We start from the raw sequence: 26,951 nt of genomic DNA, 5'->3' as shown, positions 1-26,951 counted from the left end.
TCTCTGCAGACAAAATAATGTTGGTAAGAGAATATTGAAAGGCAGAACAGTAAAAGAATCTCAGATAGTTTCTCAGAAATAACTTGGCTCAACTTTCTCGCTTTGCAGGTAAAGGAAATAGAGCTCCAGAAAAAAGTGACTCGTGCAAAGTCTCGCAGAGAGTTAGTGGGGTGGTGGAATTCTCAGAGCATCATTAGTATTCTTGTAGTCAGCAAGGGTCAGATAAGAGTAGGGATGGGGTTTGTGGTTGAAAGGCTCATGTTTGGGGCCGGTATGTGCTTGGCATCCTGAGTGTGAGTCTAACATGTAGGGCCACGGCTGGTGCCAGGGGTGGTGACGACAGGAGGAAGCAGAAAGAATAAAGGAATATCACATAAAGTGAGAGGTAGTTTCTCTAAGACACGAACACATAGGAGTTCATCCAAGCCTGCCTGACGTTTGTGGCCCAGAGGAAGAGGGACCAAGGGAACGCCCCCCTGACCCTATCTTTCCACCCTGGGATTCTGATGGGTTTTACATGTGGATACTCGGCCTGCATGTCCAAGAAATATCCATACCTTCGAAGTAGCCACCGCATGACCACTGCTTGGGCCTATAGGTGTGTCCCCTGTGCCATGCTCCACCTTGAGAAGACACCCTGGCAGGAAGCAGGCTCAAGGCTCTTCTGGAAGGCACTTCTGGTCTTGGCTGCCTGGCCCAGTTCTGGAAGGGCAAGTACCTTTGGCCTTGTGGATGCTTCCCTCCAGGAGTAGAGAGGATCAGGGCAGGGCCCTCTGATGTCTGGATCTACGGGAATTATTGAAAGTATTACTAAGAGAGGGTGCAGCTTCAAGTTTCTTTAAAAGGCTTTTGAGATATGCCTCCCTAAGTCTGGAGAAATAGTGAGTGAACTGTGGTTGGCTGCTCTTTGACTATGGGGTGGGATTCTTTAAGCAAATAGATACCTAATGTGGCGATAGGTCTTCTGAATAAGATGAGCAAGATGCTGTCTGCACTGTCACTCCGAGCTTTACAGAGTGAACCTCTGGCCTTGGCAGCTCGGCCGCAGAGAGGACTCATTTGCATTGGCTGGAGACAAGCTCCAGGCTGAGACCTCTGGGTGCCCTTTGCACAGCCCTGGTCTGTCCTTCCAGCCTTCTGGCTCTCCACACGTCCCCCTCCCTATGCCAGTGTGCATGAGTGTGTTAGGGCTGCTGTAACAAAGGACCGCAGGTGGGTGGCTTAAACAGAGACATTTATGTGCTTAGGTGTCCAAGATCAAGGTATGGGCAGGGCTGGCCCTATTGAGGGCCTTGAGGGGAGGATCTGTTCCAAGTCTCTCTCCTTGGCTTGTAGGTGATGTTCTTCTCCTGTGTCTCTCCCTACTGTCCTCCTGTATGTGTTTTTGAGTCCAAATTTCCCCTTTTTATAAGGATACCAGTTATAGTGGAGCAGGGCCCCCCCTAACAGGCTCCTCTTAACTAAGTACATTTGCAATGATCCTATTTGCAAATAAGGTCACATTCTGAGATGTGTGTGTGTGGTGGGGGGGGGGGGTGGGGGTTAGGACTTCAAGATATGAATTTTTTGGAAAACTGTACAGCCCATACACAGTTGATAAAAAGAAACTATCCAAAAGATACAAGTCAAACAGAGCAAGAGTTCTAAGAGATGGAATTTAGGAAAAGTTCTAAGAGATGGAGATCTTTTTTTTTTTTTTTTTTAATTTTTTTTCAACATTTATTTATTTTTGGGACAGAGAGAGACAGAGCATGAACGGGGGAGGGGCAGAGAGAGAGGGAGACACAGAATCGGAAACAGGCTCCAGGCTCTGAGCCATCAGCCCAGAGCCTGACGCGGGGCTCGAACTCACGGGCCGCGAGATCGTGACCTGGCTGAAGTCGGACGCTTAACCGACTGCGCCACCCAGGCGCCCCTCTAAGAGATGGAGATCTTAACGAACAGATGCTGGGTTTAAAAATTTTTTTTTTACATTTATTTTTGATAGACAGAGACAGAGCACAAGTGGGGGAGGGGCAGAGAGAGAGAGCGGGAGACACAGAATCCAAAGCAGGTTCCAGGCTCTGAGCTGTCAGCACAGAGCCCAACATGGGGCTTGAACCCACGAGCCGGGAGATCATGACCTGAGCCAAAGTCGGACGTTCAACCGACTGAGCCACCCAGGCGCCCCATTTTTTTTAATGTTTATTTATTTTTGAGAGAGAGAGAGAGAGAGAGAGAGAGAGAGAGAGAGAGAGAGAATGAGCATGAACGGAGGAGGGACAGAGAGAGAGGGAGACACAGAATCTGAAGCAGGCTCCAGGCTCTGAGCTGTCAGCCCAGAGCCCGACGTGAGGCCCGAACCCATGAACTGTGAAATCATGACCTGAGCTGAAGTTGGACGTTCAACTGACTGAGCCACCCAGGCGCCCCAGTTTTTTTTAACGTTTATTTATTTTTGAGAGAGAGACCGAGAGAATGAGCATGAGTGGGGGAGGGACAGAGAGAGAGGGAGACACAGAATCCAAAGCAGGCTCCAGGCTCCAAGCTGTCAGCACAGAGCCCAACGCTGGGCTCGAACTCACAAACCGCGAGATCATGGCCTGAGCTGAAGTCAGACACCCAACCGACTGAGCCACCCAGGTGCTCCTAGACGCTGGGTTTTAAACCTCTTCTTCCTCATATAAAGCTCCACCTACAGCAGGACGGTCAAGATCAGTCATGGCCTTTAATCTTCACTGATGATGGGACTGTAGTGGAAGTGAGGACAGAGGTAGAACCTCCCACCATCCTGCTTTGACGTTGCCTCTGAGAGAGGTGAGGGTTCCCACGAGGCCTCACCTACCACAGCCCCCCTTATCCATGGGGATGCGTTCCAAGACACCCAGTGGATGCCTGAGACCGTGGGTATCACTGAGCCCCACATATATTGTGTTTTTTCCTCTACATACATACCTATGATAAAGTTTAAGTTATAAATTAACAACAATAACTAATAATGAATAGCAATAACTAATAATAAAATGGAACAATTATACCATGTATTGTGATAAAAGTTATGTGTACATGGTCTTTCTCTCAGAATATCTTCTTGTACTACACTCACCCCTTCTTGTGATGACGTGACATGAAAACATGCCTCCGTGATGGGATGAAGTGAGGCGGGTGATGGAGGTGTTGTGACGTAGCAGTTAGTGTACTATTGACCTTCTGACGAGACCTCAGAAGGAGCGTCACCTGCTTCCAGACTGGTTGACCACTGGTGACTAGAACCGTGGAAGGTGGACCACAAACAAGGCAGGGACTACTGTATTCCTTAGGAAGAAGACAAGAAGGTGATTAGCACCCAGGGAGCAGATATCGAGCGCCCACTATGTGCCATCCACAGAAGATCATTGCGCCTGTGCAGCTTTCTTTCTAGTGGGAGAAGGCAGAAACAATAAACATAATAACTAAGTAGACCGCACAGTGGGTTAGGAGGTAGTGAATGCTGTTGTTGAGGAGGAAACAGGAGGGGATGTGAATTTGCAATCTGACATGGAGTAGTCAGGCTGGGCTCACTGAGGGGTTAAGATGGAAGGGGGCAGCGGGAGCGTCCAGACAGAGGGGCCTGCCCCCCCCCCCCCCCACCAGGGCAGACTGGAGGAGCTGTCAGTCCTCTGTGGCGGGGCAGAGCCAGCGAAGTGGACCTTGTGGGAGAGGTGGTCAGAGATTTGATGGCAGGCGGCTACGTTGGTCCTCGGCTTTCCCTGGGTGTACGGGAGCAGGATCTGAGCTGATCAGTGGTGAGGGCGGAGTGGGGACCAGTTCACAGGCCTTTGTGGCATTTCAGAGGCGGTGTCCACGGGCCAGAGTGGCAGCGGCACAGGTGGCTCTTCCTTAGAACTGTTTCTCACCCTGAGTCATCGAACCCAGATTACTGGGCTGAGGGTGTCCCGCACATGCCTCCTCCTGGCCCTTGACCAGTCTTGGCTTGTACTGTTTAGATTAGTTACCACGATTGACTCCCATTCCCTTTCCCCTTCTAGTTATTGCTGAAAAGCAATCTGTCTCTCCCCAAACTAATTTTTTATTACTGATATTTTTGACACCAGCAGTAGCATTCCCGTGATATTGCAGGAGTGTTTCAGGGAGCCCCTTTTGATCCCTAACCTGAAGCTCAGGCATTTATTTGTGAGCTCCTGTACTAACCCAGTGGTCTCCTAATCATTTTTTTTTTTTTTAAATCAAAGGCATTCTTATGTGAAATTTTCTTATGGCTGCCCCTCAAACCCGTAGTTCCCACGCTACCAATGAGAACATTCACATCCTGCATATGTCTGTTGCTGTAACCTCTCTCGGTCTGCCACTTGGGTGGGTTGAAAATGAAACCATCTTGGGGTGCCTGGGTGGCTCAGTCGGTTAAGCGTCGACTTTGGCTCTGGTTATGATATTGCAGTTCCTGGGTTTGAGCCCCACGTCGGGCTCTGTGCGGACAGTTGGGAGCCTGGAGCCTGCTTCGGATTCTGTGTCTCCCTCTCTCTCTGCCCCTTCCCCACTCTCTCTTTCTCTCTCTTGTTGTCTCTTTCAAAAATAAATAAATACTGGAGCACCCTGGGTGGTTCAGTCGGTTGAGCATCCGACTTCGGCTCCAGTCATGATCTCGCGGTTCCCGGGTTCGAGCCCCACATTGGGCTCTGTGCTGACAGCTCAGAGCCTGGAGCCTGCTTCAGATTCTGTGTCTCCCTCTCTCTCTCTCTCCTCCTCCCCCACTCACACTCTGTCTGTCAAAAATAAATAATATTAAAATAAATAAATAAACATTAAAAAATTAAAAAAATAAACATTAAAATTTTTTTAAAACTTACTAAAAAAAGAGCATGAAACCATTTGTTAATCTGAAGCAAAAGAGATATCATGTTGTCTGCTGTCTGCCTGCTGCTACATAAGGAAGTGACTTTCTTCATGTTGGACCCAGTATGTATGATCTTAATAATACATGTGATTAATTGTGTGTTAATTTCAGTTGAAAATTGAAAATCCCGCCTGTGTTAGGTTGCTTGGGCGACTTTAACAAGGTATGACACACACTGGGCAGGTTAAATAACCAAAATCCACTGTCTCACTATTCTGGAAGCTAGAAGTCTAAGATCAAGGTGTCGGCAGTCTTAGTTTCTTGTGAGGCCTCTCTCCTTGACTTTTTGATGGCTGTCTTCTCCCTGTGTCTTCACATGGTCACCTCTCTGTGTGTGTCTGTCTGTATCTGAATTCTCCCTTTTCATAAGGACACCAGGCATGCTGGATTAGGGCCCACCCTAATGACCTTGCTTTAACTTGATCGCCTCTGTAAAGACCATGTGTCTAAATAAAGTCCGTGATGAGGACACCAACTAATGAGTTGGGGTGCAGGGAACACAGTCCACTCAAAACTGACCTCCTTGCCCTCGATTTCCCTTTGCCACCACTAGCTCCGGACCCATCTGCCCCTGATGTGCTTTCTCTGCAGCACATTCTTGCCAGCAGTCTTGATTTTTCTGAGGCTTCATGTGTTGAAGGTGAATTTTGGTCATTTGATTTAAACACCAGTTTGTGAGTGAAGAATAATGTGCATTCACAAATTATGATATTGATTGTATTGTCAATTTAACGTAATTCTGAAATAGGATTCTAGGGGCTCAGTGAGTTAAGCACCCGGCTTCGGTTCAGGTCATGATCTCATAGTTTGTGGGTTCGAGCCCAGCATCGGGCTCTGTGCTGACAGCTCAGAGCCTGGAACCTGCTTCAGATTCTGTGTCTCCCTCTCTCTCTGCACCTTCCCCACTCGTGCTCTGTCTCTCTCTCAAAAATAAATAATAAACATTAAAAAAATAAAAAAAATAATAAAGTAGGATTCTAAACGCCAGTCTGGACAATGAGAGCATGTTTGAATAAGTACAGCGGCTTCCAGGAGAGGTGGTACGGGTTAAGTTAGCTAGCGGTCAGGAGAATAGACAGCGGAACTGCTTGGGTCATCATTGACCCATTTACCAGCTGGTTAACCCTGGGAAAGGTACTTACATCTCTCTTTGAGTTTTCTTGTCTGAAAATGTAGATGTTATAGTACCTACTTCACGGAGTTGTGAGAATTTAAAATGCTCATGTGTGTGAGGAATATGGAGAAGTGCCTGGTACGTAGTAAGCGCTCAATAAATGTTTGACATTCCTATTCCTAGCATGGCTGCTTTGAACAAAAGATACATTTGAGTAAGTGAGGTCTCGTGTGTTTGTTAAAACGTTGTTTGTTTGTGGAGACGGTATATGTGCTTCTAGGATACAGTGTAATTGGATCTGAGAAGACAGTTCTTAATGTCATTAACAGTATACAAGCTTGAAACAAACATGGGGATGAGTTTTAATCATTGAGGTACATGTAACTCTTCTTTGCAAACATTTAACTTCTCTAATTTGGTGGTTTTCAATTTGAATTCCTGCTCCTGGAATCCTGGCTCAGGGGCCACAGTGTGATGGTAGAACACTAAGTGTGTGGGGTCATTGTGACATCGTTTGTACCCCAGGCCAGACACCCACCCTCAATCAGAACGGATCTCCTGTTGCGTATTTTATATATTATGGTTCTATGTAACATTTGTTGGAAAGAGTTCTGCTACTAAAAATAGCTTGAAAACCACTAGCCTGGTGTGTAGATTATTCATATTCTTCTGTCCCCCCCATTGCTTTCATTTCATTGCGTTCATCCCCAGGGATGCAACCAATGTTAATATTAGCCTGAGCAAAACATAATTAGGGAGGTAAATCTACTGCAAAAAGCAATACAGCATAAATTAAATAAATTAAATATAAATCAAATCAAATATGAAACAATGCATTCAATTATCCGCATCACTGCCTCCCTGCTCTAACATGGATATTTGAGAGGAGACTCATCTTCTTTCTGGGATAGGACCAGAGCTGAGCCAAGACCAACGAACTGTGTCAACCCCTGGAAGGCTAGTGCTTGACCTATTGAGCAGTAGCTAAAGGCACTGCCTCTTGGTTAGCTACATTTTCAGGGTCAGCAGGTGGACCCGATACCTATCTGTCTTCATTGTTAATGCATGAACTGGTCTGTGTGTGTGGCTGGGAACACCTCCTTATAAAATACTATTAAATGCTCACGCAGCATCAATTTTGTGGTGAGCCGTTTGCTGAAAAGTTATTAGTTGAATGGGCTCCCATGAGCCTGGAGAGGGAAAGTGCATCTCCGCCCTCGGCAGGTTGGAAGTTCAGACAACAGACATTAGCAGCAGGAAGCTGGTGCTGCCTCTGGAATCAGGCAGAATCGGTCCAGGCACATCTTTGGCACCCTCTGCCCTTCTCTCCCCAGCATCTCAAGGGGCATCTTCTCCCTGCCCTCTGCGTTAGCATGCCACCCAAACTTACCTCCCTTCAGAAGAGCCAGTCCCCATCCAGCCGGCTAGAATTCTCCAGGGAGGATTCCACATGCGCCTTCCCACCGTTCCCACACCGATTTTTGTCACATCGTGACTCCTGGATTCAGAAAACTCTGCTTCCTGGTGCCCTGCTGTTTGTCAGCTCTCCTCCGACCCCGGCTGGCCTGGGCGCCCCTCCTCTGCTGGATGGAGGTCTAAAGTGGGGACGACTTGTTTAGAATGGGCCTGCCCCAGTTCTAGGGCATTTGCAGTGGGCACTAACTTGCTTGTACTGAGAAGTCACAGATGGTGGAGGTGACAATTTTCAAAACCAGTTCTTACAGCCGAAGAACAGCAGCAGGCAGGCAGACTGGCAACCTGCCTGTCATCGTTTGCAACCCCTGCTGCAGCAGCTGTTTCGAACGCCACCCCCCCGCCCCCCACACACCCCAGGAAACCTGACCTTCTCACTTTTGCAGCTCACCATTTTGCTCTTCTAGTACCTGTAACTTTCTTTTCTTTAATTTTTTTCTTTTTCTTTTTCTTTTTTGGCTACTGTTGAGAAGCAGTGAGCTGTTGAGGGCAGGAACCATGTCTTTATGCTCCAAGTTCCTAACTTACTAGGAGCCCAGTAGATATTGAAAGAATTAATGAGTATGTGAATGAATGAATGAATGAATGATGAGCAAAAAGCTCCAGAGCTTACACTTTTCAGCATCAACCTAATGAAAGGTTCCAGGCCTTCCTTTCCTTCCTGACTTCCATGCTCTGTGCCCCCGCTTCGGCTTCACAGCTAGGTTTCTGCTGAAGGTGCCTGCCTGGTTTGTCCCGTTCAGTGTTCCCTCCAAACCCCCTCTCACAGTGCTGCCCAATTAATTTTCCTGAAAAGCCCCATTTCTTTCTTATTGCTCTCCCGCTCAAAACTGGAGTAATTTCCCACTGCCTGTGGAATAAAGCTCAGAACTCCTTCGCCCGGCCTTCAGTATTGACTAGACCCAGTCCCTGATATTCCTTTAAGGGTTGTTTTGACTGTAAATATTCTAAACACATTGGAAAACGTAACATACCCTCATTTACCCACCACTGAGATTAAACAAACATTAGCGTTTCCCCCACTTATTTTCTGAAACGAGTAAGCACACATTTCAGATGCAGACAGACTTCTCCCCTTCTGTCCTTGCCCCTCCTCCCTCCCTTTAGAAACAGTCTCTCCCCTTCTCATCCATCACAGTTCACCTCTGTGAACCGTATGGTCCAGCTGGCCTCATCTTTTCCCTGGAGTTTCATCCTTCCCTTTTCCCCCTGAGGCCCAGTTCACTTTCTGCCTCTTCCAGGAAGCTTTCCACCTAATCACTTGTTTTCCTAAATCGCTACCTAACTTACTGTCTCCACTGTGCCCTTGGAGATGGTATCTGCCTGCGACAGTCTTTACGTAACAGTTTGATCCTACTGGATTTCTTTCTTTCTTTCTTTCTTTCTTTCTTTCTTTCTTTCTCCCTTTCTTTCTTAATTTCTTTCTTTTTTTCTTAGTTTATTTTTGAGAGAGAGAGAGAGAGAGTGAGCAGGGGAGGGGCAAAGAGAGAGGGAGACACAGAATCTGAAACAGGCTCCAGACTCTGAGCTGTCAGCCCAGAGCCGGATGTAGGGTTTGAATTCAGAATGGCAAGATCATGATCTGACCTGAAGCCGGATGCTTAACCGACTGAGCCACCCAGGCGCCCCCTAACACTGGATTTCTATTTTCAATAGTAATTTTTCATCTTGTTTTATACTGGAGTTGATTGTCTGGGTGTACTTCCTCTCTTTTGGTAACAACATTGGAAATAAGGTCTGATACTTAGTTTCATTCATTCCTTCATTTATTCATTCTGCAGGTCTCAAATGAATGCCTGCTTATACGCTGCAGGAATTGTTTTAAGCACTGAGGATATGGGTGTGAACCCAACTGACAGTTGCTGCGGTGGTGGAATTTATATTCCCGTGGGGGTAGAGAGAAATTACCTGAATAACAGAAGTGTCAAGGTGGATAGTGCTTAGGAGAAAAAAGAAGAAGGGATAAGCCTAAAGAGAGTGAGGATAACCTATGTCAGATGTCCTTTAAATACACGTATCTCCTATATGTTCCACCTCACTGCTAAACACAGTGCTCTGTGCATAGTTGTTGGATTGCACCGTGTAGCTGAGTAAATCATATTTGATTACTGCCTGTGAAATGCTACCCTGTGTAGACCATCCTGTGTACATTTTCATTCTTTCCTGCTAGGAGGAGCACATCTGGGTTGTTCCTTCACCCTATCTATGCAGTATGGAGATGTGCACTATGGAAATAACAGATTTTAGTACTAGCCAAAGTACAGCGTAATTAGGGAGGAGAAACCTGCTTCCTAGCAACATGTTAATTCCCCAGTCAAATGGAACCAATCTGGCATCATGTTTCCCACTGTTGTTGAGCCTTTGGGCTGATGGAAGGTTCACTGTTTCACCGTGTTCCTATATTTGGTGGTATTGAACTATGATCCCAAGAAGACCAATGTCTTCTTTCTAATTCTTCCAGCCTCCGGGAACGGATAAAAACCCTCAACTTGTCACTGAAGGAACTCACCGCTAAGGTAAGTACCTTTCTATGCCCACTTTCTAAAGAAGTCTCTGAAGTTATCTTTTTAACTTATGTGATATCTAGCTCACATGAAATTCTGTGTCCAGCTGATGGCTCCACAAGAAGTGTAGACTTTACAAAGCCATCCTACAGGCCAGGTGATGAGGCCAAACAGCCGGGAGCGAGGGCTGCTCCGTGGTGGGGGTCCTGGCTTGTGGTCCCCCAGCGATTGATTGGTTTGGCCTTTGCTTCACCAGGAACTGTCAGTGTTAGGGAACAGAAATGAGTGCTTCTGGGTACTCTCAAATGCTTTTGCATGAAGAGGCTTTGGGGATGGGAGTAATCCAAGAAATCAATTGCTTTTCTTCCAGGAGGACAGGGTTCAGGGATCTGCACAAACAAGTTTGGAAAAGACGTAGTAGGTGTTTGTGTTCTAAACTTTTTAAGTTGACTTCAGAGTCATTTTGCCCATTTTCACTGCCACGTATACTTCATATCAGGCCCTCAGTTGGTGTGGAGAGAGCATACTCCTGCATTATTCCCTGGGAGCACACAGTCAATTAAATAGTCAATGTCGTGGTCAGTTAGGGTAACCACAGTTTACAAAACAGAATCCTTCCCTGCAGAGATAGTTATATGTGACCGAGAAGGATCAATTACTCTGTGAACTACTACATGTGTGGCACAGAACTGGGTAGGAATTGTTAATTATTTGTGTTAAGTCTGGGAGCCAGGGGTGGTTATGAGATGACCAGGATGTAAAAAGAATGGGTTTCAGAGCCAAGAGCAAAGCAGATGAGAATCCACTGTCCTGGAAGAAATGTTTTTTTTTTTTTTCATTTTCAGTGGCCAGGGGAGGTCAGGAAGACCTACCAAGGGGCTCACAGATCACCACAGCTGAGCCGAGACTGGGGCTGTGTTGTCGGCAGAAGTGTCCACGATTATTCTGGCTCTCTTTTTTTCAGTTTTTATGTCTGTTTCCAGAAACCAACCAAGCAACCAAGCAAACAAACAAAAATACAACAAAAAAAAAAAATCCAAAACTAAAACCAAACCAAAAACCATGAAATGGTTTTGCTACAAAATCACACAGCAGTGGTTTGATGGGTGGTTATGTGCTGCCAGAAGGTTTGCCTGGAGAAGAGCAAGATGAGATTTGAGGCACTGCTTTGTGGGGAGCCACGCCAGGAGGTGGATCCCCCTGGTAGGACTCTGGTAAAGGGCTTTTATCATGTGTTCTCATACTATATGTGCTGAGAGACCTTCTTTCCTGCTCAAGGGAGACTGGCTCGGTTTACCCACGTTGTCATGTGAAGCAGCAGGGAAAGTGCTAGAGGGCGTACCTTGTATGTTTCGGTGATGTTGCCGACTAGTGTTCATGTTCTATGGATGTTTGCCAAGTGACCTCCAGGGGGAGCCACTGGGGAGGTGAGGAGAGGCCCCAGCTTCCTGCACGGGGCAGGGGGTAGGAGGATTCCTTCTCCTGGATTTTCTGATGTAAATATGTGCCATTTATCAGGTGCATCCTAATTTCTTTTAATTAATTAATTAATTAGAGAGCGAGAGAGCAAGCACTAGTGGGGGAAAGGGGCAGAGGGGGAGAGAGAGAGAGAGGATCTTCAGCAGGCTCCACACTCAGTGCGGAGCTCAGTTCAGGACTCGATCCCATGATGCTGGGATCTTGACCTGAGCTGAAATCAAGAGTTAGACGCTCAACCGACTGAGCCACCTAGGCGCCCCAGGTGCATCCTAATTTTTGCCCAGAATTAAAAGGTGGAATCACTCTAGTGTTTGGGCTTATTGAGTATTGGAACATGCTGTGTGTAATCTGAATGAGTCCCTGCCCCAGCAGTGAGCATGCAGGTGTGCCAATGACAAAATACACATGGTGTTTATGTATGAGTGTGTTTTACGGGACATTTTATACTGTGCACACACATATTGACATATGCACAGGATAGTGGGATTTGTTGATAATCTCCAGCTACTGTGAAAGCTCTTGGATTTGCCCAAATGCTGAAAGTGATTGGCTTTGTTTGCATACTTGCTCTCACGCACTTACAAAAAAACTTATAATTCCCTTGCTTTTCCATAAGATTAAGGAATTCATATCTAAGATTTTAAAGTGTAAATCTGAAAGCTCTATTTGGTAATGAGTTCCTCAGGGTCCAATTTTATCTGGAAATTAAAAGGAGATGCAGATTTTCCGGGGCGTGTATGTGTGTATAGGTGGGTATGTACGTGCACACAGCCATGATTGTGTGTGTGTGTGGGGGGGCATAGATGAGTCCACACTGAATTGAAACAAAACTGCTCAGTCACACAAAAAAACAACTTTGCACTCTGGACTCGACTGACTCACGACCTTGAGGTAAAAATTGCAGCTTGGCCCAGTTTTCTTCCTTCAGTATGTTAGACACATACACCTGATATTGTTTTGATTCCTCCCCCAAAGAGAGACGGGGCCTTCCTTCATTCATTACATTCCTTTGACTCTAACGGTTACCCACACCAGGTAATTAAAGGATAAATGAGATGGAAGAAATAGTCGGAAATAAATGGAATAGCTGGAGATTGGTAGATATTCGATTACATCCAGCAGTGCCTGAAAGAAGGTACATTGCAATTTAATAAGATTTAGAGAAGCTGTTTCATATTAATAGTGACAGCTTGAAGGATAGGTTTGCTCAACAAAGGAGAAACTGGCCCAATTATAATTAACAGAAACTGTTACCAAAATCAGAAAGACTGGACGGACTTTGGATGAGACATAAGAATTATGGCACATGTTACGGACTTAACAGCAGTGTTCTCAGACCTCCGATGACATTCTTAGATGGATGGAAAGGGATGAGCCATCGTCGGGCACTGGGCCAACCTGAGACTGGGTGCTGGGAGGAGGAATCCAGAGCATCTTCTTTTTAACAACCAGTTCTGACTTCCTGACAAATGTCAGGACCACCGTGAGGGTCTAGGAATTAATCACTTGGGACATGGGGACGCTCATCCCCGCTGATTCCAGCTGTGGTGTGGAGGCCACCATGCCGTCGCCTTCATCAGAGAATGAGTTTTATAAAGAGATCTGGGAAATTACAGCTGCTTATGGAAAAGAACATATTTAAGGCCATGAAAGAAATAGTATAATGTTTTAGGCAGGATGGGTGAGGTCTGCTTTGATTCCAAAAATAATTTCAATTTAAGTCTAAGATAAGCACAACAATTAAAGTCGATGGTATCTAGCAAGATCTAGATTCTTCTGGGGAAATTAAATTTTGTATTTTCTCTGGGCTCTGTGAACCCAGGTGGGTTAATTTTAGTCTTTGAATGGAATCAGATTTTTAGCAAGAAGAGGGGGACGTTTCTAGGTAACATCCTTTGTGGAACACCCAAAATGTCTCTGTACACATGTTCATTGTTATTCAACTGAACTGTGTGCTTTTGTTGAACTGGATGTTTTTCTAGGTAACTCACTTATCTGAGTGTAGATATCAATTGAATATGGAGTTTTTGCTTTTTATTTTTTTAATGTTTATTTATTTTGAGAGAGAGAGAGAGACAGAGTGTGAGCAGGGGAGGGGCAGAGAGAGAGGGAGACACAGAATCTGAAGAAGTCTCCAGGCTCTGAGCTATCAGCACAGAGCCTGACACGGGGCTCGAACTCATGAACCATGAGATCACGACCTGAGCCGAAGTCAGATGCTTAACTGACTCAGCCACTCCGGCGTCCTGGGGTTTTGCTTTAGATAAAGAAAAGAAATGTGATATTTCAGTTTCAAAGAAAGTAAAAGATAACCTAAGACATTTGGAAAAGGAATGTGAGATTTAACATTTTTGCTATTTTTGAAAGAGCAAAGAAAGAACATAGGAAGTGTTTGGAGCATCCTGGAAAAATACATAATAAAACTTATAGAGCTCATTGAGGTCTCCTTGTCTATTTTTCAAATATGACTTGCCAGCAACTATCTGCCCTTAAAGTTTCATTAGACAACATCTACTAGTAATTAGCCTGCCGCTCTGCCCTTGATCTCAATTGCTGTGCATCTTTACTTACTGTTTACTGTGTACCAGACACAGAGCAAAGTCCCTGCTCACAGAGAGCTTGCATCCTAGGGGACAGAGATTCTAGAAAAACTGAGGAACAGAAACAAATAGCGTCAGCTGGAGAAGTCACTATGGAAAACCATCATGCAGGGTGAAGATGGGAGGGTTGAGGGGGTTGCCATCGTACATGGCTCATCAGCCGGGCCTTTCTTCCCAGGCAGTGTGTGAGCAGAGGCCGGAAGGGTGTGAGTGGGCTAAGTCAGCTGGGTCAAGAGTATTTCAGGCGGGAGTAACCCTGAGGAGGGAGTGGGCAGAGTGGTGAGGTTATTGTGGTTTGTGGTTGCGCTTTGGTGCGTTAACTCTTGTCATTTTTGCGTTTAGATGTGGTGAAGGTATGGGACCTAATGCTTGAAGTGTGCCCCCGATGCCCACTTCATTTAGTCCTCCCCCCTCCCTTCCTTCCGTCTTCCCTCCTCCCTTCTTTCCTCTTTTACTTCTTTCTGTTTACGTTGCTTGCTTTTAAAGAACTCTCCTTCAGTCACTCTTTACCACCCCTCTTAATTACTTGCAGACGCAGAAGCCTCTGGCCGGCTGCTCCATTGCTTTCTGAGTTTTTCCTGAGTAAACGATGGTTCATGGCCATTTCTCTCCTTCTAGGTGTGTATGAGCGAGAGAATCTGCAGCACTCTCAGGAAGAGAGTAAATGATATTGAAATCCAACTGCCGGCGCTGCTTGAAGCCAAAATGCTAGCCGTATCAGGTAACTGAACACGGTGCAGACACTGAAGCAGCTGAACGGAGCCCGGGCTCTGTCCTCCAGTAACCTCCTACCCATAACCCATATCAGACTTGGACATTTCAGAGCTTTTGTGGGAAGTTTCACTAAAACTCATGGAGTAAATGGGCACCACGGCCATCTTGTAAAGGGATGGATAAGACTCTTAAAACTGCATCTACACAGGGGCACCGGGGTGGCTCAGTCGGTTAAGCATCCGACCTTGATTTCGGCTCAGGTCATGATCTCACGGGTTCATGAGTTCGAGCCCCACACGGGGCTCTGTGCTGACAGTGTGGACAGAACCTGCTTGGGATTCTCTCTCTCTCCCTTCTCTCTGCCTCTCCCCCACTCATGCTGTCTCTTTTTCTCTCAAAATAAATAAACTTAAGAAAATAAAACTACATAGGCACATATAATAAAAGATAAGTTATCAGTGTAGGTACCATGTTTTGGACTTCCCAGTTTCTGTTTCTTTATGAGTTGAGAGACTAGAGTTAATCCTCATGCCATATAATTCTAGCAGATGTTTGTACAGCATTATGTAGCTGCAGAGGCTCCATGAAGCTTGTTGGATGTGGTCAGCCCCTTCCTATAGGAAGAGAAAACGATGACATGAGACAAGGTGATGTACTCATTCAACATACTAGTCAGAGATATTAGATTTCTGGAGGATTCTCAGTGGATCATAATCCCTCCTTAATCTGGTGGTTATTAGGAATATATTTTCCCATTAATTAGTAGGTCGAAAACACAAGTCTCTGAAAATAGTATCTTACCCTGTCATTTGAAGAATGCTTTTAAACGTTCCTCTATATATTTTTTTAAGTTTATTTATTTATTTTGACAGAGACAGAGATAGCATGAGTGAGGGAGGGACAGAGAGAGAGGGAGACAGGGAATCCCACTCAGGCTCCATGCTGTCAGCTCAGAACCCGACTTGGGGCTCACACTCATGAAACCGTGAGATCATGACCTGAGCTGAAACCAAGAGTCAGACCCTTAACTGACTGAACCACCCCGGCACCCCTCCTGTGTGCTGTTATTTTATTCTATGTTCACAACAGCTGTGTGAGGTAGGTGGGAGAGATACTGAGGTCCCAGTGAACAGATCAGGAGGTTGAGGGTGTATCTGTTGGTTAAGTTCACTCAGTCAGCTCAGTGGTGGCAGAGCAGGGACTCAAGTTCAGGTGTGACAAATGGAGGTTTTTTTTTTATTAATTTTTTTATGTTTACTTACTTTTGAGAGAGAGAGACGGAGACAGAGCATGAGCAGGGGAGGGGTAGAGAGAGAGGGAGACAGAATCTGAAGCAGGCTCCAGGCTCTGAGCTGTCAACGAAGAGCCTGACACGGGGCTTGAACTCATGAACCGCAAGATCATGACCTGAGCCGAAGTCAGATGCTTAGCCGACAGAGCCACCCAGGTGCCCCGACAAATGGAGTTTTAATCTAGTTACATAATGACATCCTTCAAGTATTCTCTGAGTTTTATAGGTTGAGTGAGCCTCCAGCTCAGCAGATTCAGAAGAATCATAAAAATTTAACGAAAAGGTATAATAATTACATGTATGGGTTTTAAATGGCATTTTAAGAAGGAATACAATAATTGGCATCTTCTGGTATTCAGATCATTAAACAACTAATGTTGGCAGTTAACGAGCAATTTGGTTCCTGATGCAGTCAGGCGTATTATTTACAACCAGCGCAACATCGAAATGTGAATGTGGGGCTTGGCTCTTAACAGCTTCACATGCCATTTACTTGGAATTATGGCCCCATTTGCTAAGAGAAAAAAAAGAAGATTGAACACAATCTTGCTTCTGAGTTAGTGTTTTTGCCTTTCTTAATCCATATATCTTCCTGAGGAATACAGGTGGATGTGTCTCTATTAAGCCCAAGGGAGGAGATGTATCATTCAGGCGGCAGAGATATCCCTCTTTCAAATGTGAGTAATCTCTTTTTAGAATCCCGAGGAAAATTCTTGAGATGGTGTATTGCATATGGGGCCTGGGTTTTGTGCTTAGTTCTTTGATCAGCTGAGAAAATCGGTGAGGCCTGATCGGAGACTTAGCTGGGATGGGAGCTTACCTTCTTACCTCTCTGTTTCCGGATGACACTGCAGGCCCTTGGCGAACAGGCTTTCCAGCCAATGGGGTCTCCTCACCGGCCGTGCCAGGGCCAGGGTGGTCATCATTCTTTTGCGTCTTCTGCACACAATGTGGTTTCTGTTTCCTTTCGAGCTATACTCCACAGCGGGGGTGGGGGTGGGGGAACCTGAGCAGGGAAAAGGCACTTCCCTCAGGATCCTGACAGGACACTTCCAGTCCATTCAGAATGGCAAATCCTCACTCCTTTAGACAAAAGCCATGACGTACCTCTCCAAGAGAAGCCTTCCTCCATTTTGGGCCATCTGTGAGAACGCTGAGGGGCAAAGCCCTTGGGATTCTTGGACGCACTCTTGAATGAAGAGGGTCTTGGGAGTGTGTTTAAGATTACCAGGGGGCCTTGTGTCTGTCTGAAAGTTTCTATGATTCACCATGTTAGATCTCCCACCCTTGATTTGATCTATAGACTGAGACCTTCTCTTCCTTCGAGAATCATTTGCTGTCTCCAGAGACTAGGAATAAGAAAGTAGTTTTATTTTCAGATTCAGCAAATCCTAGCACCTTCATATTGAACGATGTATTCTTTAACTCACTTCTCTTTTCTTGCACTGTATCCTAGGCAGTGACGGGAAGCCAGTGGGCACGTCTGCATTCTGCCTGGAGTCTCCTTGGCCATATGACTAAATTTATTAGGAAGTTTTTCTTTATATTTATTTATTTATTAATTTTAATTTTTTTAAACGTTTATTCATTTTTGAGAGACAGAGAAAGACAGAGCATGAGCGGGGAAGGGGCAGAGAGAGGGAGACACAGAATCCAAAGCAGGCTCCAGACCCTGAGCTGTCAGCACAGAGCCTGACGCAGGGCTCAATCCCACGAACTGTGAGATCATGACCTGAGCCAAAGTCGGATGCTTAACCGACTGAGCCACCCAGGCGCCCCATTATTTATTTACTTTTATTTAGACAGAGTGTGTGCGTGCAAGAGGGGGGCGAGGGGCATGGAGAAAAGGAGAGAGAGAATCCCAAGCAGGCTCTGTGCTGCCAATGCAAGCCTGCCTTGGGGCTTGATCTCACAAACCATGAGATCATGACCTGAGTCGAAATCAAGAGTCAGACGCCTAACCCCTGAGGCTCCCAGGCACCCCAGGAAGTTTTTCTATACTCCTTCAGTTGGTAATGTTACCAAACTTTCCATCACTACATGGCAAGGATCCCCTTTCTTCCAGCTTCCAATTATATTTTTCTTGCTTCTGTTTTAGCCTGCACCGAGGCCTGTTGAGGCTTCTGCCTGCCACCTGGTGTAAGCATCAGGGCCTCAGATTTTAGGGTCTGTTCCAGCAGTGTTCAGATACCAAACTCTGTTCTCAATTACCGATTGTTGTGTAATAAATCAACCTCAGGATTTAGTGACTTAAAGCATCACTGACCTTTCATTTTGCCCAGGAATCTGCAATTTGGGTAGGCCTTGGCAGGGACAGCTAGAGTGACTCAACTGGGGCTGGAGAATCCACTTTCAGACAAGGGAGCCAAAACAGATGAACATATGGGAAGGAGAAAAAAGAGGGGGAAACAAACCACAAGAGACTGTTAATGATAGAGAACAAACTGAGGATTGACAAAGGGAGGTGGGTGGGGGACGGGTACTAAGGAGGGCACTTGTGATGAGCACTGAGTGTTGTATGTAGTGATGAACCACTTGAAACCAGTGTTGAACTGTAAATTAACTGGAATTTGAAAATTTTTTAAAATGTTTATTTATTTTTGAGAGACAGAATATAAGTGGGGAGAGGCAGAGAGAGAGAGAGAGAGAAAGAGAGAGAGAGAGGGAGAATATGAAGCAGGCTCCAGGCTTCGAGCTGGCAGCACAGAGCCCGAAGCGGGGTTCGAATCCATGAGCTGTGAGATCATGACCTGAGCCAAAGTCAGATGCTTAACTGACTGAGCCACCCAGGTGCCCCTTAATGAACTGGAATTTAAATAAAAATTTGAACTAAAAAGAGGGGTTGGGGGGGGGAGTAGCCCAACCTGGACAAGGGCTTCTTAACCTCTTTGTGACCCTCACTGAAAACTCTGTCCTCTGCCCCACAGATTGATTGCTTTGGCCCCTTACTAGGCTGCTGCTGCTTGGGAGGCAAGGTGAGGGGATGGCCCTCACCTTGTGTGGTGGGTACGGCTGATCTGGGCTCTGTGGTTAAGATGTCAACATCAGAAGTTTGGGCCTATCTCCTTTAACACCACGCTGGACCCCTGCCCGGCTGCTGGCTTCTAGGGATGAGCCCTGTGCCTTAACTCAGTCCAGTCCCACCCTCTGCACGCATGCCTCCCTTCTTGTAGCTGTGGCCTCCTCAATGCTCCTTCAATTCCCAGGACTTTTCAGGCCCAGACACAAAAGGTATTTAAGTAGTGTGGTACTCACGTGTAAGTCTCAGCAGCAAGCATCCTTCCTGCATGTTGGCCTCTGGGTCTGCACCACTGCTGGGACCCAGTCCTTGGATGGGTCGCCAGGTCCTATAACTGGGCTCTGTCTCTATCTGTGCTCTGTAACCTGATTAGCATCCCAGTCTTCCTCTGGCACAGGGCCTGCCATGCTGTGACCATTTCCCCTCCGCTAGGATCAAAGCCTGGCTCTCTGATGCCCCCCTTCTGATACTGCTCTGATGTTGACATTTTGTGCGCGTTTCTGGCTCCAGCCTTTCTCTCCTTGCATCATCCACTGTTATTGATGGCGTCCATCTGTTGAGTCACTCTCCTCTGTTTTTCTTGGGCTTTGCCTGATGCCTGGCCCTTGGGAGACAGTCGGTGAGACTAATTATGTTAAGAAAAAATGGACCTCATTTGTTGATTGCTGATCCTCAGAATCTGTTATTTTCACACCTCCCTTGGGTCTTCCCTCAGTTTGTGGTATATTTTCTTTCCCACCTGCCTCCCGTTATTTGTTTCCAAGGAACAAATAGTTCAGATAATCATTTATTCTTAAGTAGCATGTCAAGATGTCTATGATACTCCAAGCCAATTTTTTTTAGACGATGGTTCTATCCAATTCAACTTTTCCTTTACAGAGAATAAAAATTAGCTGCACTAATGGTGTCTAAATGGAAGGCTATCTAGATATCAACTAGATTTTCCAGATAAGCGCAAAATATTTCGCTGTCTCTAAAAAAATTAGATCAGTGACTGGAGGGGATGATAGGCCCAGCAAAGATTTTTCAAAGATGGTATCTATCCAGTGTGGAAATAAACAAGACTCACCGAATGAGAAGTGAAAGCTGTTTCAGCGGTTACTACAGCAAGGGAGTCGGCCACCATCACCTGTGTTTCGGTAGAGACTCAAAGGCAGGCGGAGGAGTGGGAAAGCTTTGTAGTGGGGAAAAGGGAAGGCTTCAGGTGTGCTCCGACTGGAGGCTGGGGATACTGGAGGCAGGCTACTTACAGCAGCCTGTGTGATTGGTTAGGGGGCATGTTTGGCTCTCTCTGGCTGGAAGCAGGGACAAAGATTAGGGAAGCTGTCAGTTATTAATACAATCCTGCCATCTTGGACCAATTGTTACAGAAGTGACTTTTTTGTTTCCTGGATTGTTACTAGAAATAGCAACCTGGCTTCCTACAAGCCTGCCTTATAGCAGCCTGGGTCCTGGACTGGTTGTTGTAGATATGGGGGTTCATTTCCTGGACATGTTCTGCAGGCTGTGGGTCAGAGTGCTCTTTCTAGAAATGATCTGGCCATTATCTGTTTGTATATTCAGCCTCTCACCAGGTACTACGCTTTCTCAAGCTGTTAGAACCATGTGTACTTGAGCTTGGCGTTCCCCAAAAGATATGGCGTTGTGCCAGAAAAAAGAGTTTGATGATTTTCAGCACTGGCTTTCTTTCTTTCTTTTTTTCCAGTAAAGAAGGCTAGCTGAAATTTGAGTACATAAACATGAATAATTTTAGGAGAATCGTTACAGATGGAAATGTCTGTGGGCCTATGCAAGTGCTGTGTGTGTGTGTGTGTGTGTGTGTGTGTGTGTGTGTGTGTGGCTTCCCCCTAAAGTCACGTGAGGCCTAGAGACTGGGTGACACAGCCTACAGGATTCATTCTCCAGCTGCCCTTATACTCCCTCCCTTTATGGATGATTTGTGGCCACATTTTCACGTTTTGACCAAGTGACTTACTGAGCTGTATTAGCAACCAGTGTGACCTTGGAAGAACCCAGTTCAAATTCAGTAACCTCCTGTGGAATCTTAGAACTCCAAAACTTTGTGACCTTGGGAAGGTCACTCTCTGGGTCTTAGTTTCTTCAACTGGAAATCAGGGACAGTCATTATAAGGTCCCCATCCTGGCTTGGTGAGAAGGCTAAATGAGACTATTCCTGTAACAAGATTCCTGTAATCTATAAAATCAGACTCTCAAAAAATGACCTAAAAAAAAAAAACCCAGAGATACTGTGAAGTAGAAGAGGGAGATATTTGTTTAGGATACAGCATAAAATTAGAAGGAACAGAGTGGGTAAAATCAGTTTTGGCTTTGGCATTAACCTGGGTTTTTTTTTTTTTTAATTTTAAATATTTATTTATTTATGTTAGAGAGAGAGAGAGAGAGAGAGAGAGAGAGAAAGAGAAGAGGGGCAGAGAGAGAGGGAGACAGAGAATCCCAAGCAGGCTCTGGTCTGTCAGTGCAGAGCCCGATGAGGGGCTTAATCTCACGAAACTGTGAAATCATGACCTGAGCCAAAATCAAGAGTCAGACTCTTTTTTTTTTTAATTTTTTTTTTCAACGTTTATTTATTTTTGGGACAGAGGGAGACAGAGCATGAACGGGGGAGGGGCAGAGAGAGAGGGAGACACAGAATTGGAAACAGGCTCCAGGCTCTGAGCCATCAACCCAGAGCCTGACGCGGGGCTCGAACTCACGGACCGCGAGATCGTGACGTGGCTGAAGTCGGACGCTTAACCGACTGTGCCACCCAGGCGCCCCAAGAGTCAGACTCTTAACTGACTGAGCCACCCAGGTGCCCCTCCCCTGGAGGTTTTTAATTGTGGCATTTGTAGAAGAAAAGACTTTGACAGGTTCTCTAAAAAATCTCTGTGAAGGCCCAAGTACTGTTCTCTTGCTGAAGAGCAGCCTGGTGTATGTGTGGGATGATGGCAAAGGCAGGACGTTCATCTGCACAAATCCTCCTGTGGCATTTAGGAAAGGGCCCATTAGAGTCACAGAGATTGGGGTCACGGGGTCACTGATGGGACTCCCTTCAGGGATCAGCGTTTACTTTTCTGTATTTTCATCACAGAGCTCTTGGCCAGTTTCAGTAATGAAGGAGGGCTAAATCAAGCAGGATTTACCTCATGGGCTTGGATCTGAGACCAAAATGCTCATAAAATATTCACCGGGGGCAGTGTAGCATTTTCTCATGGCTTCGGTTGCGATATTAACTGTCTCTCTGGGAATTCACACTCTTTCTGCATATATAAAATTTACACGTCTGTCACTATGCATTTTCCCTCAGGACCAAGGAAGGGACCCAGGTTTTAATTAATGATCTCTTTCATGTTTTATTAAGGCGCTCGGTCTCTAGAGCTTTCTGTGAGTTGCAGGGGTATCTGAGGATGTATTTCCTATAAATCCAGCAAAGCTTCTAGGCAGGCACTTGCCCTGTGTAGTCTTTTCTGGTTTGTTTTTAGAGGTCTTTTCTCCCTGAACTGTTTGTAAGAGGAGATTACACACTGGGGTATATTTTGCCTGGTGTCTCTGGGGACACAGGTGGTGCCCACTTCACTTTTCGTCACCTCCCTTGCTTGAAAATATGCCCCAGCAGAAAGGTTGGGGTTCCCTGAGCCCAGCCATGGAAGGGACATTTGAAAGCATCACCCTGTGCTCGTGGCTGCCCTGTCTAGAGGCAGTCACACCTCTGGGCTGGTCTTCCCAAAACCACCCATGGATCATGGCATGTCCCTTGAGGTTCTTTTATTTTTTTGTTTTTTTTTTAAAGGATACCTTTTTATTATAAGATAAATATACACATAAAATTTGCCCTTTTAACCATTTTTAAGTTACAGTTTAGTGGCATTAGGTACATTGACATCATTGTGCAAACATCACCACCATCCAGGGCCAGAACTTTTTTCATCTTCCCAAATGGGTACTCCGTACTTACCAAACTCGGGGTTCTTTGTGGAAGTCCACAGGGGCTCCATCCCACAGCGGCCCTGACTTGGTCACTGTTTGGGAAAGAAATCACGGGTCCAGGAAATGGTTTAGTTGTGTTGCTATTTCCAGCTCAAAGCTCATGGAAGTCCAGCCTGCGCTCCTTATCCGGACTTTGTTTTTCCTGAATGGGTCAAGCCCATCAGCTTGGCATCTTGGACCCTCTACCATTTGAATCCAGCTTTTTTGTGGGTCTGGTCTCCATCTTGGCCACATGCCTCATACCACCCTCTGAAGCCAAGCCCTTTCCTCTCTAACCACGTTTCCGTTTTTTCTTTTGGAAACCTTAACATTCTTTCCTCATGAAACCTGCCTCTGTTTCACCTTCTGGAACAGCCTTTTTTCTCTGAGCTCTTCTAGTGCATATTTGTCCACTTCCTAGAATACGGCTTCTCTTCTTTATTTAATGGTACTTTCCGGAGAGCGGGTGGTGCCTTGTCTCTTGCATTTGCCCGCTATAGGGGCAGCCAATAAATAGCATCTCAAAAGATATTTATCCAGTCATGGAATTGGGCACTATGGATTACAGTGACAGAAATGTATGTGCTAGGTGTTCAGAATGCCTTTATTTATTTTTTTTATGTTTATTTATTTTTGAGAGAGACAGAGACAGAGACAGAGCATGAGTGGGTGAGGGGCAGAGAGAGACACACACAGAATCAGAAGCAGGCTCCAGGCTCTGAGCTGTCAGCACAGAACCTGACGTGGGGCTCGAACCCATGGACCGGAGATCATGACCTGAGCCAAAGTCGGACGCTCAACCAACTGAGTCACCCAGGTGCCCCTCAGAATGCCTTTAAAGTGGGACAATATTTTGTCACATTTCTCCCATTTATATCGGGTTGAAATCTGCCTATTAATAATAAAGAAGTAAACAGCATAGTTTATAGTACCGAAGAAGGGCTCTGGAGTTATGTTTGAGTTGGAAACCTGCCCTCCATTTGATTGCTAGGTAACCTCAGCAAGATATTTTTTTTCGTTAGATTTCAGCTTTCCTGATTGTTAAGCAGAGATAACAACTTGTATTTCAGTGAGCATAAAATGCACTGTTATTTTATACACTACTACGAAAGAAAAATCACTGTCAACTAAACAATGATATGCTTTCTATAGCTTCGAATTTTTATTTTATACATATTAAAATAGTTCTTCTAGATGTATTTAGGCTTTTGAAAAGTCACGTATCACTCTTCCAAGAGGAAAATTAATCACTTAGGGTGTTCCTAAAATGTCTTCATGTTCAGAGTCTGAGTGTTCTGAACCACATTTCAATTCCAAGTGGTCGGAGCTCAGGTTATTTCACCTGTTCTCATCCTCTGCGGCAGTGAAACTATTGGTGATGGAAGTCTTTATCCTCTAAGAATAAACTACCATTTCTATGGGGTTCTATAGGTTTCTGCCAAGCTGCAACACCATTCTTGAAGTTTTAAGTGTCGGTGCTTTCCTGATCTTACAGATCCATTACAATAGATGGCAACAGCCAGGTCCCAAATGATCCTTAAATGGTTTGTACTTTGAGACACCAGGGGGTTGCAGATGGTCCTCTAGGCCACCAAGAAAGACAGTCACCCATTAACAGCTTCATCCAGACTACCTCCTGCCTGATAGCAACTGTAAGAGGCATCACCACTTCAGAGATGTTAACATGTGAAAACCAAAGCGTGCATTTCAGAATAGATAACATAGGACCTAACTTCCTTCATAGGGATGTGGTAAGAGATTGAGGAGAAAAGGCTTGTAGCTTTTATTGTGGAAGCATCATGGAGCCCTCTGGTAGCAATAACTATTATTTACAGAGGGCTCGTTAATGGGATATGCTTCTTAATTGATAGTGTAAGTTTCATGTTAAAATTTCCCCTAATATATTTTTCCTTTTTTATTGAGGTATGATTTATATTCAGTGAAATGCACAGATCTTCAGTGCCCCATTATAGGAATTTTGACACCTGTTATCTGCAGCCCTATGCAGATATTTTTATCACTCCAGAAAAGCCACCTTTGTGTTCCTTCCCCAGACAGCCTCTGTTTTGATATCTTTCACCATGGATCAGTTTTGCCTGTGCTAGAACTTAATGGAATCATGTGATATGCAGTCTTTTGCACCTTTTTTCTTTCTTTCTTTCTTTCTTTCTTTCTTTCTTTCTTTCTTTCTTTCTTCTTTCTTCTTTTTTGAGAGATTCCTACATCACCGTGTGTATGAGGCCCTTGTGCCTTTTTGTGGTGGAGTTGTCTTCCATTGTGTAGATGTGCCTCTGCGTCTGCTTTTCTCCCCTCGATGGGCATTTAGTTTGTTTCATTTGGGCTACCACAGGTGAAGCCACGATGAGCTTTTGAGTATAACTATTTTTGATTACACGTTTTTGTTTCTCCTGGGTAAATACCTGGAAGTAGAATGTTTGGGTCCAGGGGTAGGTGTGTTTTTAACTTTATGAGACATGGACAGAAGTCTCCGCAAGGTGGTTGTGCCATTGACCCTCCCATTATGCACAGGAGTCCATAACCTTGGGCTTTGGTGTCATTCACTTGAGCCATTGGAATGGTTTTGCAGTGGCATGAATTTGTATTTTTCTGTTGACTAAGAGACACCGACATGTTGTCATAGGATCACCAGCCCTTTGCATATCTCACCCTGTAAAGTCAGTTGCCTGTTTTTCCATGGGGCCATTTGTGTTTTAATTACTGAGTTGTAGGATTCCACTCCTTCGTCAGATAGACGTATTGCAAATATATTCTCCCCGTCTGTGGCTTGCCTATTCATTTTCTTAATGGTATTTTTTATGAGTAAAGGTTTTATCATTGTGATGAAGTCCACTTACCTATTTTTTTTATAGGTAGTGTTTTCTGGGTCCTAACCAAAGTTTTGCTTATTCCAAGGTCAGAAAGGTATTCTGTATTTTCTTCTAGAAGCTTTATAGTTTTTGCTGCTACAGGTAGCTCTGTGATCTGTCTCTAATGAAATTTTGTGTATGATTTGAACTATGGATCAAGGTTCATATTTCTCCATCTCGCTAGCTAGTTGTTCTATTGCTATTTGTTGGCAATACAGTTGACCCTTGAACGATGTGGAGGTTAGGGGTGCTGGCCCCCCACGCAGTCAGAGTATAACTTTTGACTCCCCAAAAAATGTAACTGCTGGTAGCCTACTGTTGACCGGAAGCCTTACCAATAAACATAAACAGTTGATTAACACATATTTTTTATGCAACAGGTATTACATACTGTATTCGTATAATCAAGTAAACTAAAGAAAATGTTATGTAAAAAAAATTTTTTTAATGTTCATTTATTTTTGAGAGAGAGACAGAACATGAGCAGGGGAGGGGCAGAGAGAGAGAGGGAGACACAGAATCTGAAACAGTTTCCAGGCTCTGAGCTGTCAGCACAGAGCCTGATGCGGGGCTCGAACCCACGAGCTGCAAGATCATGACTTGAGCCACCCAGGCGCCCCGAGAAAAGAAAATGTTAAATGTTATTAAGAAAATCACAGGAAAGAGAAAATATATTTGCAGTACTCTACTGTATTTATAAAAAAAATCCATGTGTACCTGGATCTACATGTTTTAAACCTGTGTTGTTCAGGGGTCCATTGTACTCTTTTCCTCACTGACTTACTCTGGCGCTTTGTTGAAAGTCATTTGACTGTGTGAGGTCTACTTCTGGACTATTCTATTCCATTGATCTGTTTGTCTATTTATCTGTATGCCAATGTTATACGGTCGTGAGCTGTAGCTTCAGCATTATTTTGAAATCAAGTAATATATCTCCTCTTCGTTCTACTTCAAGGATTTTTTTTGGCTGATCCAGGCCTTTGCATTTTCCTTTATGTTTTAGAATAAGCTTGTCACTTTCTACAAAAGACCATTATGAGATTTTGACTGG

The 26,951-nt window shown here is 45.1% G+C and overlaps 1 protein-coding gene across 11 annotated transcripts in view; it reads left to right on the top strand.

Moving 5' to 3' along the window:
- The window catches only part of DISC1 (DISC1 scaffold protein), a 369,472-nt gene that overhangs the window by 127,840 nt on the left and 214,681 nt on the right, over nt 1-26,951 (top strand). For 9 of the 11 annotated variants that reach the window (XM_019813074.3, XM_045039941.1, XM_003993922.5 and 6 more), the window contains 2 exons: nt 9,922-9,976; nt 14,662-14,764. In XM_019813074.3, the coding sequence (XP_019668633.3) occupies nt 9,922-9,976; nt 14,662-14,764 (158 nt within the window). Of the gene's footprint in view, nt 1-9,921; nt 9,977-10,809; nt 11,148-14,661; nt 14,765-26,951 lie in introns of those variants that run through there. The other 2 variants (XM_045039945.1, XM_045039946.1) reach the window with 2 other exon arrangements.

This window comes from Felis catus, chromosome D2 (genome assembly GCF_018350175.1).
Source record: "Felis catus isolate Fca126 chromosome D2, F.catus_Fca126_mat1.0, whole genome shotgun sequence".
NCBI lineage: Eukaryota > Metazoa > Chordata > Mammalia > Carnivora > Felidae > Felis > Felis catus.
This window is presented reverse-complemented; position numbering and strand designations above follow the sequence as displayed.